The sequence below is a fragment of the Tenrec ecaudatus genome, chromosome 16 (genome assembly GCF_050624435.1).
Source record: "Tenrec ecaudatus isolate mTenEca1 chromosome 16, mTenEca1.hap1, whole genome shotgun sequence".
Classification (NCBI taxonomy): Eukaryota; Metazoa; Chordata; class Mammalia; order Afrosoricida; family Tenrecidae; genus Tenrec; species Tenrec ecaudatus.
The window spans coordinates 62,562,760-62,578,260 of NC_134545.1; the positions used below are offsets into that span (position 1 = coordinate 62,562,760).

Here is a 15,501-nt window from a genome sequence, read left to right on the forward strand (position 1 = left end):
CCATTAGCTTTTCTGTCATCTCTGCTTTTCAAATAAAATTGTGGTTATTGCTTAAGTGAATAAATAAACAAAAGTCCGTTGCAACTCTCCGAGACCCCATAGGAGAGAGAACTGCCCACTGGGTTTCTTTATAGGACTGGAGCAGCTGGTAGTTTTGAACTGCTGACCTTGCGATTAGCTGCCCAAAGCATCATACAATTCCAAACACAGGAAGTATAACTAATGCCCCATGAAAGCATGTACACATGAGACCGCTACATTTTTCTGATTCCCTCATTTGTACTAATTGAAACTTGTCATAAGCCAGGCTCAGGGTAAACTAAATATGAGCACCAGGAAAATTCTTCCTGTTTTGGTCCAGTCTATACCATCGTGAGGTAAAATGAGTCCGTGGGCCTCCTCATTTTTATGCACCCGTAATACAGAAGAATATAAAGCCATTTTGGAAAACAAAGGAAGACAATAGATTTTGTTAGTAAAACAAGATAATGGTTTCATTTTTACACTGTCATTTTAACCAGAACTGCCTTTCTCCGTCCGTGACAAAGGCATGTATGTTATTGTCTCACTGTTGCTTAGCACCACTGCTACAACCATTTCCAGGGTAATGAATTAGAAAGTGTAGCTCCCCCAGAAATGGGTTGTCTTCTCTGCTGTCTGTAAATTTGCATTATCCAGGTCACCTTTTCAACAACAACAAAATTTACTGACAGGATATTATTTTGGAATTTTTTTAAATTTAAGATATATTTCCTTATTCCTCAAAACTATAAGTAGCAAAATATTTATTTGGAACACTAATGAGGAAGGTAAAACATTGAATATACAGTCCTATTTTGGAATACTGGATGATTTCTCATTATATAATCATAGAACTAGTTGAGAGGTAATAAGGAACCATCTAAGTCCATCAAATTGACGATAAACAGATATTATGAGCCCAACGAGAACATGCATACACCTCTTAACCGGACCAATAGGTAACAGCAGGGCAAATGGAAAAAAGGTTGAATTTGTCAAAGATTTTTGTCTTGCATGAATCCACAATCAATGCTCACAGAAGCAGCATCACAAGAGCACAAGACGAGATCACATCACGAGATCACATCACGAGATCACATCACGAGATCACATCACGAGAGCACATCACGAGAGCACATCACGAGAGCACATCACGAGAGCACATCACGAGAGCACAAGACGAGAGGCATGAGGTAAACCTGCTGCAGAAGACTCCTTTTAGAGGACTGAAGAGCAGGAATGTTACTCTGAGGACTGAGGTGCACCTGACCCAAGCCATGGTCTCGTCACTTGCCTCACATGCATGTGAAAGTTGGACACCGAATAAAGAAGGCCAAGGAAACGTTGATGCATTTGAATTGTGCTTCTGGAGCAGAGTATTGGAAGTACCACGGACTGCCTGCAAGGACAAACTGATTGGTCGTGGAAGGACAGCCAGAGGCCTTAGAGGCAAGGATGGCAAGGCCTCATCTTACACACCCACATTTGGTAGAGGGGCAGGAAGAAAGGGGCAGGCCCTGCAGGAGGTGGACAGACAGTGGCTGCAACAATGGGTGCGGCACAGGCGGAGGGGGAGGACACCCAGGCAGTCTCGGGGCGCCGTGAGTTAGAACCAACCCCATCGCACCGAACAGCAGCAACCAACACCTGGAGCGTCAGTAATTTATCCTGTTTTCAAGCATAGTAAAGGGCGTTTAAAGGAACTTGTGTCACCAATAAGAGCCCTTAACTAAAAGATAGCATCTTTGCACTTTTGTCTAGAGCAATGGAGAGTAGATAATCCGTCATCCCATAGACCCCCTTCACCTGATGATCGTATTCTGAAACTATATACTTCATCAGACATAATCATTCTCATTTATTTAGAGCTACACAGGCTTGGGGGAAGGGGAGAGATTTCCTTTATACCCTACACTTTTCTTCTTGCCCTCACAGTAAAATTGTAAAGGAAGCAAAAATAATTGTAAAAATAGGAAGTAAAAAATAATGCCCCAACTACTGTCTTTGTTCACCTTGGGCAAACCCCAACCCGTCTTCCTCGGAAGCGCTGTGAGACTAATGAAAGACTTTGTGCTCGAAGTGAGACGCCAGCCTACAGCACTAAGCTCGGCTCGCCTCCGTCTCTACACGGATGACACGTGGAGATCTGTGTGTCAGGGGAGAGCTGTATTCTGTTCTACGTTTTCAACGGCTTCCTTCTTAGGACTTGTTGCTGACCATCTTGTGCATTCTCGAAGTTGACTGCTTTAATATTGCCGGCTGCTAAGTAACCGCCAGTGGAGTCTGTCTGGTTCCCTTGCATCGGAATAACAAGTCCCGTTGGCTTATCTTTGTAAAGTCCCCCAAGCATGTGTGTGGTGTGTGGAGTGGTGTGGAGATCGGTCTGTCTCGCCCATTGCTAACCTCTATGCCACGTCCTTTAGGGGGAGGAAGCAAAAGGCATTCCTGAGGAATCCGTCACAGAAGAACAGTTGACCGACGAAGACGGCACCCTCATCACCCGAAAAGTAATAGCCGTTGCGATTTCATGCTTCTCCTGGGACTTAGGCTCTCTGCATTCAAACAAACAAACAAAACCCCTGCTCACTGTTGACTGTAGTGTCGCCTTTTGAAACTGTCAAAAAGACAAACCTCCACTTTTCACTGTTGCTCCCTGCAGATCACTCGGAAAGTAATAAGACGGCTTGTCCCACAAGAGAGAGAACGCGACCACGTGGTAATGGAGAGGGCGTGCCCAGGAGGCAGTGGCGGACAGGAGGCTGTGGGAAGTGTAGGAAATGCTGCTGAGTGGCTGGCCTTGGCAGTGGGACAGCCTGATGTGTGTGCTGCTTCGACATTTGCTGTGTGTGCATTTGATGAAGGGCAAAGAAAAAGACTTCTCTCCTTGGCAGTTTTGAATGCGAGTTTGGAAACTGTCTGCAGTCCTCGCAGAGATGCGGTCATTCACAGTTGTGGGGAGGAAAAAGAAAACCTTTCCTCCACCGCCAACCCCTTTGGTGGCACCACCCCTCCAAATGCGGTGTGTTCAACTGCCTGGGTGCCTGCACCCAGCACTAGGGCACAGAAACTACACAATGTTAAAGCAAGCCAGCTCACTGCTGTGGAGTGTTGTATCCTCACGAGGGACTCTATAGGACAGAGCAGCCCTGTGGGTTTCCAAGGCTGTAACGCTTGATGGGAGCGGAAAGCCATCACCCCACACGTGACCTTGACCCCCGCTACCCTCCAGGGCTCTGCAAGGTAGAGCAATGCATGGACTTCACTGTTAGGAATTCAGTCCACAGACTCCGTGGGGGTGGGAATCTGATTTCACCCATCTGAATCTCTCTGGGTTTTTAACCATGCTGCGGCGGGAACCAGACCCTTCCCTGAGTAGTGTCCCTTAGGAAATGAATTCACACCTGCAGGTATGATTCATTTGTTCTCCTTTGCTACTCTCAACCCGAGCAACATCAGCAGTGCACAGAAAACAAGCTCACAGGACTAAGGCAGAGAAGTGGGCCATTACAGGGCTGTCTAGTCCAGTAGGGTAGCAGGTGATTTGTACGACTGCCTCTGACAGCCTGTGAGCAGCAGGCCGATGAGCTGGGAAATGGATTCCTGGTCTCATCTGGGGGGGGGGGGGGTGAGCGTTGAAAACTCTAAAAAGTCCTGCAGATCAACTGTGTTTCCGTGGTATTGAATTCTTAAATAGTGCTTCACTGAGACATTTGGCTTAGGGTAACAAACTGCTTAAAAGGGCCTCCTGGCTCAAAGGGTGTCATTCATAACATACCTGGGGGCTGGCGTGCAAGGGGTCTTGGGTGCCTTGAGAGCTGCAGGGATGGCTTCTTCTAGTTAGTTGTGGCAAATGCACAAGCCGCTCCTCTTCTTACTAACCTGCTCTGTTTGTGAAGGACAGTGACACCATATTCACTGCAACAGTGCTCCCTGGCTTGCCTGGATGCGACGCTGCGTGGCTGAGACCAGTAGATGGTGTACAGCTATGCGTGTGGAGGGACATTATAAACTGCCTTCTACTTCTCCTAATCCAGCCTCAAGGGACCAGGATGGGAACTGCTTTTTGCCTAAAACTTTCCCCCCAAAATTTTAATGCACGCATTTTTTTTTAAAGCAGGGAGAAGGTTATAAGGTGAAGACGAAGAAAGAGATCCGGCACGTGGAAAAGAAGAGCCACTCCTAACATGGAACTGACCCATCCGTCAAGGTGATAAGTGTGTGCATAGCACATAGATTAGATCCCAGGGAAACGTCTAAGGTGCCACCAAATGCGCAGTTCAGATCTTGCCTTCACTGAACTCCAGCTTTGAAAATGCAATAGCAACTTGCTAGAGTTCCTTGTATGTTAACGTATGTGTTGGGCTGGTAACCCCTAGGTCAGCAGTTCAAAATCACCAGCTCCTCCGAGGGAGAAAGGCGAGACTTTCTGCTCCCATAAAGAGTCTCGAAAGCCCACAGGGATGGGTATCCCCTGGCCTACTAGGGTCACTACGAGTCGGCATCAACTCAATAATAGCAAGTTGATGTGTACATACAGGCACTGAAAATTTGGGGATGTGTACATACAGGCACTGAAAATTTGGCCTCTAGTTAAGTCCATAAACTCCCCTCACAAATGCATCCAGAATGTTAATGACATGTGTGGAAGCACCCATGCATAGAGCTGTTTAAATCTCCGCTCTTCTAAGAGCAAGGAACATTGGGAAATGCAGTAGCCTTGTGCAATCTGACAGGAAGCCTCTTTGGCCACAGACAGTTCTGCCTGGGCGCCCCGTGCTCCTGATGCAGCCTTCCACGTTGCAGCAGAAACGCAACTGAGAAGATGATTTCCATTGCAGTGTAGTGGTTGCCAAGTTTCAGTTAAAGAAATTTAAGTATGCTATTTTATATATCTTCCATAAGCCAAAGCAAATTCAATGAGAGATTCGTGATGCTGTTTTTTCCTTATTAAAGGTTCATAAGCTTTGCGTAAACTATTGCCTTTGGAGATCGGAGCTTTTCTCTTTAGTGTTGTGTTCTAGATTTTGCCATGCCCCATGTGTCGCTCCACAATTGAAATGAGGCCATTTGGACTGAGAAAGCAGAGTTTGGAAAAGTACTGCAAGTGTCTGCAATAAAAAGAGCAGGGTCCTTTCTATAGGAAATAATTGTTCACCAATGATTCCCTGGCTGACTGGGCCGACCCAAATTAAAACCAGATGTGAGCTTTCACTTTGACACATAACGCTGGTATCTGGAATCCTGAAGGAAAGAAACCATTTCGTTTCTTTGGTTCTAATTTTACAGATGAGGCCCAGATGAATTCTCCAGTAAATAATTCTAGCATGGGGCTTGCTTTCACTCAGCATGTTTTGGAAATTTGATGGTGACCAACTCACAACCCAGCATTTTTAGTGGCATTGAGAATACTACGAAGAATTGCAGAGTGTTCTAGAAAAATAACATTTTTGCTATTCACTCTTGCGGGTGCTCTGGGTAAGGTGTGAGGCTGCCAACTACAAAGTCGGTGGTTCAAGCCCACCAGCCAGTGCGTGGGAGGACGAGTCTGTCTGCTCCCAGAAAGGTGGAATGTGATGGTGTTTGAGACAGCTTTCCAGGCCTAAGTAGTTAGCAGCCTTGTGCAATGGTTACAAAATGGGAAGAAACCGGAAAGAAAGCGCTCTGAGAAGAGACTAATGTGACAGGCTGGCAAGTCTGCTACTGTGCCTGGGAGGTGGGAGGGCCAGAACATCAGACCTCACGGTCCTCTCTCTAAGGAATGCGGTCTCTGCACTGGGAAATCTTGAAGGTCCGTAGGCCAGGGAAGTGATACAATTTAGGCTCTGCATCACTCACTTTATAAATGCCGGGTAGAGAATGAACTTGGTCAGCAAAGTTGGAGAAAAAGGTAGAACAAAATTCAAAATCATAAAAAAGGCTAGACTTCCTGGTCAGGTAAAGACTGGCGGAATCCCTCTGACTATGGTCCTTAACCACCCTCTCCATCGGGAACGCATCCTCACGGCTCAATTTTCAGCGTCACCATAGACAAATCAATTGCAAAAGCATTCATGCTATTGAGGCACAGCCACCTTCGCATAATCAACCATTTGAGACACTAAGGGCAGCCTGGAGCCAAGGACAAAGTCGGAATGGGTGGGACAGAGGCGGAATGGAATCAGAAAACAAAGAGGGGATGTAGGGTATAGGATACTACATCATAGAGTCTGCAATGAAATGGAATGCGTAGGAATTGAGTGGAAAACCGATTTCTCGATAAGCCTTCATCCAATTCACAATGAAAAGTCTTTTAAAAGAATAGCTGAGCAGAAACCATTTCTAAGAGATTGTTGCGGAGGATGAGAAGGTAGACTGAATCAAGAGATAGTGACACACTTATTATTAAATAAGAAGGATGAACAATGAGAACATTAAAGTCAAGTCTCTCTGAAAAAATTCACTGCCAACCAGTGGATGCTGACTCACAGCAACCCCTGAGGACAGGGTAGAACTGCCCCTGTGAGGTCCCGAGAAAGTAACTCTACTGTCCGCGGAGTGCTCTGGTGGTTTCAGCCCCACACGTCAACCCTATGCCACCAGCCCAGCAACATCTAACATGACCCCACCTCTCATGAATGTCCTCTTGAATAATCTAGTGAAAAACTTGCACAGCTAGCTGATTAAAAAGACAAGGAGCATGGTTTTGCTGTCTTACATTAGTCTAGGTAAACGATTTTCAGTGAGAAATGGAGTGAAACTAGAGAAGAATTTGGTATGCCACAGGAAGTTCAGTAGCATGCCCAGTCCTAGACCCAGACTTTGATGGCAAAGAACCAAAACATCTTCTACACTAGCTGAGCCGGATACCTAAAATCTCTGAATAATAATAAAAAAAAAGTTTTAATAAAATCTCTGAATAAATGGCCACAAGTATTTTTTTGCTGCCCGCTACTTTATAGACATGATGGCCTTTTCCAAGAACTGGTCATATTCTGCCTTAGAAGGTTGCTGTATGTTGGAATGGATGCCATGACAGTGGAATGAGCTATGGTAGCTCAGGGATTAAGCATTGGACTGTTTGTTAACTACAAGGCTGACAATTCAAGCCCACCAGCTAGATTGAGGGAGAAAGACAAGACAAGGCTGTCTGCTCCCCAAACCCTATGGAGCAGTTCTGCTCTGTCTTGTACGGTGACTGTGAGTTAAAATTGACTCACAGCAGTGGGTAAGAGTGTTCTAATAGAAAAACTATCTCATTACTAAATATACAAGAAGCCTTTAAGATGATAATCCCATTCATAAGGAATTTGTTCACACTGTTCAATCGAGAGTAAAAGTTGATGGAACAATTTATTTGAATGTACAAATAACTTTGTCATAAAGTAAAATTAATAATGCATCCAAAGGAATGGTGATGTGACTGCAAGCCTCATGTTACCGTGCAGAAGTTTACCTTCTATCAGGGGACTTAGGAAATGAGTTCATGAATATAGCCTGGGACTCCAGTACAATGAATATGTTTTCTGAACAATTCAATTTGCAGATATTGAGATATTTCCATAGTCTGCAGACTACTCCCTTGGCTGTTTGGTTGGTTGGTTGGTTTTGTTTTCAAAATAAAAGCCAAGCAGGTGGAATGCTGCGAAGTTTCTCTGACTCTCGGAAAATGACATCAAAATATTTCCTTCCCATTTTAGCACCAATTCTATTTTGAGCTATTGGAACCCTGCACCTGCTTTTCTTTAATACTGAGTCATAGTCATTTTTAATGAGAGGGAAAAGCCAATGGCTTCAAATAATAAAGGTTTTCATAGTAAATATACATAGCATAGACTTGTAGGTTTTTGTGGTCCCGCTGCCCTCGGGACAGTGAAAGGAGGAACACTTCAACAAGATGGATTGACCCAGTGGCTGCATCAATGGGCTCAAGCGCAAGAACAATTGTGAGGAGGACACAGGCTCAGGCAGTGAATTAGGGCCAACTCCATGGCACCTGACAACAACAACATACTCAAGTGTTTATAGTTCGCAAAGTGCTTCTGCTCTCTTGCCTTATTTAATCCTTCAAACAAGCCTGGAGCCAGGTTAGGCCGATTTTGTTTGCCATCTTTGAAAGGTGAGGACACTAAGGTCAGGTGAACCACCTACTCATGAGGTGTATGCTAGAGCTGGGACTCGATGCCCAGATTAGTGATGCTCAGCCTCATGCTCCTTCCCGGGGCACTAAGCTGTCCTGCTCAAATCAGTACCAACTCAAACCCCGCCGTCCAGTGCATTCTGACTGATCGTGACCGGGTAGGAGAGGGTAGAACTGCCTCTGTGGGGTTCCAAGATTGTAACTCTTCACGGGAGTGCAAAGCCTCATCTTTCTCCCTCAGAGCAGCTGATGGTTTTGAACAGCTGACCTTATAGTTAACAGCCCAGTGCATAACCACCACACCAAAGGGGCCACGATAGTAATACGTTCATCAAATGAGCAATGTGTACCAGGCCCTACGTACAGTCTGTAGATGCATGATCTCATGTAATCCCTCAAGCAAAACTATTAAGTACTATTATTCATATATATAATGTGTGTATACACATATAATACTATACATTCACATATAGAACAGAATAACATATATACACACACATGAACAATAGTATGATGTGTGTATGTATATAGTATTATTATAGGTGTGTGTATTTGATTTTTTGCAAATGTATGTATTACAGATAGCTTAATATTTTATATGTACTTTAAATATGTAAATATAAAGTAATGTTACTGAAATATTTTAATAAATTGTTATAAATGTATATCTACATATATAAAAGTTTTATAACATTTATAAAAGTTAAATGAAGAAAAAAATTAAGTGACTTGCCTAGGGGCAGTAAAAAAAGCCAATTTTAATTCACCAAGAACCCAAATTCTGAATTATCACTTCTTATTTTAATAGTTACAGTATCCTTGATGATTAATAGAAACTTAAAAGCAGACTTTGACTCAACTGCATGTACAAAGACAACCCAATATAAAGTCACTTTCTTTTTAGTCCTCAGAGTGGAAACACATTTTTTCAAAACAAAATGAAATTTCAATTGCAAAGTATCCCCTAGCCCCAATTGTTTACTTCGGCTTCCATTAGTGAGCTGATTGGTGTGCTCAGGACAAGGGATGGCCCAGTAAAAGTCCTGACAACGACTTTGGAATGTTGAGCTCTCCCTTCGGTGTGTTTTGCTCCTTGGGAAAATGTGCTTAAGATTGCAGAGCCAGATGCAGGAGGAGGACGGGAATGCGGAATGGCCATGCTTGCCAGCGGCAGCACTTTCTCCCAAGCCAAGCATTGATTTCATTTCATTCATTCCTTCAAAAGGCATTTGACATCTGCCTAGCTTAGACTAGAAGGGCTAGGTAGATAACACAGTAGGAAGCAAATCCTCACAGTCCCTGCCTATCTGGGTCTCTCTGCCTGGAAGGGGAAAGAGAGCAGACAAATGTGTTTAATTGCTAAAAACACAAAGCCCAGGTCCAGTGAGAGATTAGTCTGGGAGCATTATGAGGCTTGGGGGGTGGAGAAGGTCTCCCTGGAGGTAAGGAATTTAAGCTATGAAAGGGAGGGGTAAGAGAATAAAGGGGCCCTGAACCAAGGGCCTGTAGCATGTGCAAGGACCTTTAGGTACAAAACGTTTGGGCTCATTTGAGAACATGAAAGGAAACAGTAAGGCCAGGGCCTGGAGAGTGACTGGTGGATCAAGTCTGCCATGCCGGAAGAAGCCCATCATTCCCCAGGTCACAGGAAAGGGTTTCCGTTTCTTTCAAGGGGAATTTTAAGTCTTTGAAGGACTCAAACAAGGCCTTGCCTGATCTTTTGTTGTTGTTTACGAGCATCCTGACTGAGTCGAGCAGGTTCTCAACCTGGTGGTCAAAGGACCCCTTCACAGGGGTCGCCTAATACATCCCGCATATCAGATATTTACATTATGATTCACAACAGTTGCAAATTTACAGTTATGAAGTAGCAACGAACATAATCGTATGGTTGGGGGTCACCACAACATGAGGAACTGTGTGAAAGGGTTGTGGCCTTAGGAAGATTGAGAACCACTGGACTAGAGAATGGAAAGGGCATTAAAACAAAGGCTACCAATGGGAAAGTTATTTCTGCAGTGCCATGAAACGATGACAGTGGCTTTTACTAGCGCCTGTGCAGTGGTTTCAGGGAGATCAACAGTAGTTGAGAGTATTGGAGTTGGAGAGTATTGAGTCAAGGGTGCCTCCTAAGCAGTGAGCTTACACACCTGGACAGTAGAGAAAGGAACAGGGGAGCCGGGTTTGGAAGGCTAACAGGCATTCAGACATGGTTTTCTTGGGTTGGAAATACTTATGAGATATTCAGAGTATTTTTAGATACACAACCCAGGACCTCTAAGGAAAAGTCTGGGCTGGACATAAAAACGCGTGGGACCCTCATTAAAGAGATGACTATGGACCACCCGAGAAGACATGTCACTTCCCAGGGGAGGGGAGAGAGCTGAAGTGAACAGAGAAGGGGCTCGGGAACAGTATGTTCTGAGAGGGGGAGAACTTAAAGGTAGCCTCTAATCTCATCCTTCCCCAAGGTGCCCAACCATGGCCCTCTTTCATTTTTCCTGCTAAATTCAAAGTTGTTCTTTATCACTTACCCCAATCCAAAATTGCCCACATGTCCAGTTTGGGCCCTCTAGCATATGAAGGGGTAACCCTCCAAACCCCCCAAAATGGGAAAAAGCTCCACTGGGCAGAGTTTCCATAATATGCATTTTTCCCGCTAGGTGAGCATCGAGCAACTCACTCTGAGTTAGTGCACCCAGTGGCATCCCCTGGAGAGGTTGTTCTCTTGGTCACAGTGAATGTTTTCGTAAAAGCCATTTCACTCATGTGATGGCTGATTTAAAAGAACAGCTGTGACATTGTGTTTCCTGCTCAGGGGGGTGGAAAGGGCCACAGAAACCATTGTGTTGTGAACACAGCTTACAAGGACAGCACTATGGGAAAACCTCAAGTGCACAAGTGGTTTTCTCATTGGATAGTGGCACATGTTGATGGCAAACCTCATTCTGGATGTCCTTCAACTTCCCGAACAGATGAAAATGTCAACAAAATCCGTGCACTTGTGCTCGAAGACCGATGATGGACCGCTGAACATATGGGGCAGAAATCTGGATTATCTTGGGGCTTGGTTCAGCGAATTGTAATAGATTTGGGAATGAGAAGTGTTGCTGCGACATTCATGCCTCGGGTTTTGACTGATCAGAAAAAAGAGCGTCAAGGAGAACCATGCCGTGCTCTGAAAGAACAGCTCCGAAGCAACCCAGAATTATTCCTCAAGGTCATTACTGGTGACGACACATGGTGCTATTCTCACAACCTCGAAAGCAAATAGCAATCAAGTCAGTGGAAGACACGATTGTTGCCTCGCCCCCAGAAAACTTGTCAAGTGAAATCAAAGATCAAGAAGATGCTCATTGGTTTTTCTGACATGAGAAAGATAGTACATTTTGAGTTCTTTCCCTCAGATCTGACGTTTTCATAGCATTTAATTATAACATTTATTATAAATCCATGGACGAATGTGACAATTTGGTTGCATTTTTTAAAAAGTTGAAAATTTTATTTTTTTAATATAATTTGGTTGTTTTATATATTGATAACTATGAAAGTAAAGGATAAAAACACAAAAATATTTTTTCCTGAAATTAAAAATTCAGGCGTTATAGGGTTAATAAAACTTCCTATTTAGAGGTTCTGAAAAGATTGTGTAACAGTGTGCAAGAAAAAAAGACATAAAAAAAAAAAGAAAGAAAGAAAAAAGCCCTGATTTGTGGCAGACGGTTTGCCACCACGACAATGTACCAGCTCACACAGCCATCTCAGTGTGCCAGTTTGGGGCAAAACACAGCATGCCTTTCTTGCCAGACACACCTGACCTGGCTCTGTGTGACTTCTTTTTGTTTCCATGAATCAAGAGGGGCTTGAAAGGACGGCGATTTGAAGATATAGAAGAGGTGAAGAAAAAAAATGAGGGAGATGCCGTCAGCCATCCACACAGATGAGTTTGAAAAATGTTTCCAAGAATGGAATCGCCGATTTGACAGCTGTGTTAAGTGTAATGGAGAGTACTTGGGTTAGTAATAAAGTTGTTAGCTTTGGGGAGTGGCATGAGTGTGGGGGGGATTCCTTTTTTTGGGGGGGCACCCCCTCATACTTACTTGATTTTAATCTAAAAGTACTTTAACCCATACAGTTCAATATCAATGGATGAGAGAAAAAATTTTATAGATAGGTGCAGATTAACTGACAAGTTTCATGTGACCAGATGCAAAGTTTTGTGACACAGAGTGGATTTTTGAGATATACTCTCAAAATGGATAGTGGGCTAGTGAACACAAGAATTATTACATATTATGGGAATGAAATATGTTAATACAAATAAGTTGCTTAAAACAGTGACTGGCAAACCCACAGTGTGGCAGTTAAGCTCTGGTGGAGTAGTGGTTACACGTTGATCTGCTAACCCACAAGGTTAGAAGTTCAAACCTACCAGCTACTCCAAGCTGTAAAGATTCAAAGTCTCTGAAACTCAAAGGGGGTGCGGGTGTCCTGTAGGGTCGCTATGAGTTGGAATCGACCCGATGGCAGTGAGGGTGTTTGTTTTGTACATTTTATATTACTACTCGTATTAAGAGAGGCAAGAAGACAGTCCCTCGAAGAGTCCCAATATGAGGCCAGTGGACCAAGCAGCAGTAGCCAGGGATCCGAGACAGGAGCAGGGGGAGAAATCGCACCAGATGTGCCACGTCTGCATGCCAGGGCGTCGCCACCACTTGTCTCTCGCTGTGGTACAGATAGTCTTTTCTCTTTACCAAGGAATTAGCAGAGACAGATTGGTTTAGAAGCCTTGAGACTGCTGTCATTTCTGCTTCCTGGGAATCAGAGCTATGGCCTCATTCATAAAATGCTTCAATCCAAAATCGGGCCTTTAAATGCCAGGGGGTTTTCTCCCAGGTCATTCAGCATAGATACGTTTTCTATGTACTGTTTTTCTTGTTTTATTTCCATATCCTTAAGACAATACAAAAGAACCCTCTAGCCACAAGCATTGGCTTCTACTTTAATTAAGAACAAGAGTCAGATGACCTGGCTTTCAATTCTCCCCGCTCAGCCTCCCCCTAACTACACCAATTGTATATCCTTTTGGTTCCTTTTAATAGCTCTGTGCCTATATCTCCTTATCTTGATCCATTGTTATTAAGATTAAATGACATATAACACATTTCAGAACAACTCCAGGCACATAACAATCATTTAATAACAGCAATTACAAAATGCTGTTGTCTTGTTAATGTTGTGGTGTGCTCTTGTTTACTTCCAAAATATGAAACAATATTTCCCCAGTAACGTTCTCATTCCCCCTGCACCACCACCACCACCACCTTGTGGTCTAACATCTTTGCCTTTCTTGCTTGCTTGGATCGCAGTCACTAGAAAAGCATCAAACGTTTTTTAAGTCTCATTAAAAAAAAAAAGAATACTGTATATGCTTGTGTATATGCCTAGTTTTTCAGCACATTTCTAATGCAGTTTTTGTGGTAAAATTAGGTGCCTCGGCTGATATTCTGATCGGCTTGTGTACGGAATATATACGGCACTTTAAGAACAAATCTACCTGAATTGTAAATTCTTTTCTAACTGCAATGCAGTTTTCTGACATACATAATTAAAATTAACTCTAAAACTATGTTCTTAGCCCCCAAAGACTTTTGTAATTAAAGCGAGTGGGGCAGAGAGAAGCGAAGGGAGAGACAGAAAACAGTAAAGCGGGCTCTTTGTTTCTTCAGTGGGGCTGCGGGGAAGGCATATCAGGAAAAGGCTTTACTTAAGCCAAGACAGAACCGTCTTTAATGACAAGTTAACAGGCAACTGTGGACCTCTGGACCTCATTAGGGAGATCAAAGAATGGTCTGGTGAGGCCATGGAATTTAAAGCATCCTTGAAAGTAGAGAGGATTTAGACAGGAAGATAAGGAAGGGGGAGGGTAGGTAGCTTAAAAAACAAACAACAAAAAGTCTGCTTCCATCAAGTCAATTCCAACTCACAGCTGTAAATATTGTTTTTTCCCTTCACAACAATGCATCTGTCATTTACATCTTTGTAGGGGCATGTAGACTCATCTTTCTTTCAGGACACTTCTGGTGGGTTTGAACCAATAACCTTGCCCTTTGAAGTCCAATACTTATTCAACACCAACACAGGGGCTCCTTGCAGAGATAGAAAGTGGTGACCAGAGAAAGGGAAGTGGAAAACAATGTGCATCCTTCATGACTGACATTCAGGCCACCCTTCTCTAAGATCCTCAGAACCTCCACAGTTGCCCCCAACCTACTGAATCAGAATCTGCAGATGAAGATCCCCAAGTGACAGAGATGCAACTGAGACTGTGAGACGTACTGCTCTAGAACATATTGCTGGCTCTCCCACTTAGCTGAACAGTGGAGTCATCTAAAGTGATTTAAAAATGTTTCCTAAGAAACCTTTGTCTTGGCTTACATGTTTCCTGAGACTCATCCCAGAAATTCTGGGTAACTCGGTGGGCACTGTGGCCAGGACACTGGAATTTTTAGAGTTTCCCCAGATCATTCTAATGTACACCCAAAGTTGGAATCTTCGGAGAATGTAAAACAGATTTTCTAAACGGAGTAGCAGTCATTAAACCTTAAAAGGTTAATAGGCAGCACTGCAAGGGTCTTCAGATGTCAAGCTAAACAAACAGGACTTCAGTTGGTCAGCCCCAAAAGATTTCTGACCAGAAAATCACAGGTGTAAAATAAGACATTAGCGAAGAGAAGAGGAGAAAGGTCAGAAAAGGAGGGCACCATATTGTTTGTGACACGCCTGTGAGTCGGCTGATTCAGTGACCCTGTGTAGAACCACTCTTGTGCTGCCTTGTCCTAGCCACTGTTCAGTCTGTCTGTCTGAAGTCACCCTTCGTCTTCATGGACCCTCTACAACTGCGGTTCTCAACCTGAGGGTCACGACCCCTTTGGGTGGCGGGGGGGGGGGCGAACAACCCTTTCACAAGGGTCACCCGATTCATCACAGTAGCAAAATGACAGTGATGAGGTAGCAATGGAAATCCTGTTGTGGTTGGGGGTCGGCACAGCGTGAGGAACTGTATGAAAGGGGGCGGCAGGAGGAAGGTTGAGAACCGCTGCTCCACAAGGTGTGATGTCTCCAGACGGGGCTCACGGATGGCAGCTCCAAAGTCAGCGAGGTCTCCAGAAGCGTTCTGGCTGCGCGTTCTTCCCAGAGAAATGGTTCTGTTCCTCTGGGACTTTCCAGGCTTCTTCACCAGCAGGGAGATTCAAGCGCCTCCCTTCTTTCTGACTTATTCATTGTCCGGCTTTGAAATGCATAGGAGGCCATTCAAAATAGCAGGGCTTGGGTCATAGGTACCTTAGTTTGCAAAGGAATAG

At 44.1% G+C, this 15,501-nt stretch overlaps 1 protein-coding gene across 2 annotated transcripts in view; it reads left to right on the plus strand.

Moving 5' to 3' along the window:
- The window catches only part of ANK3 (ankyrin 3), a 367,935-nt gene that overhangs the window by 348,587 nt on the left and 3,847 nt on the right, over positions 1-15,501 (plus strand). For both annotated transcript variants that reach the window (XM_075534954.1, XM_075534955.1), the window contains one exon: positions 4,136-4,228. In XM_075534954.1, coding sequence (XP_075391069.1) covers positions 4,136-4,204 — 69 coding nt within the window. In that variant the 3' untranslated portion in view covers positions 4,205-4,228. The remainder of the gene's footprint in view (positions 1-4,135; positions 4,229-15,501) is intronic.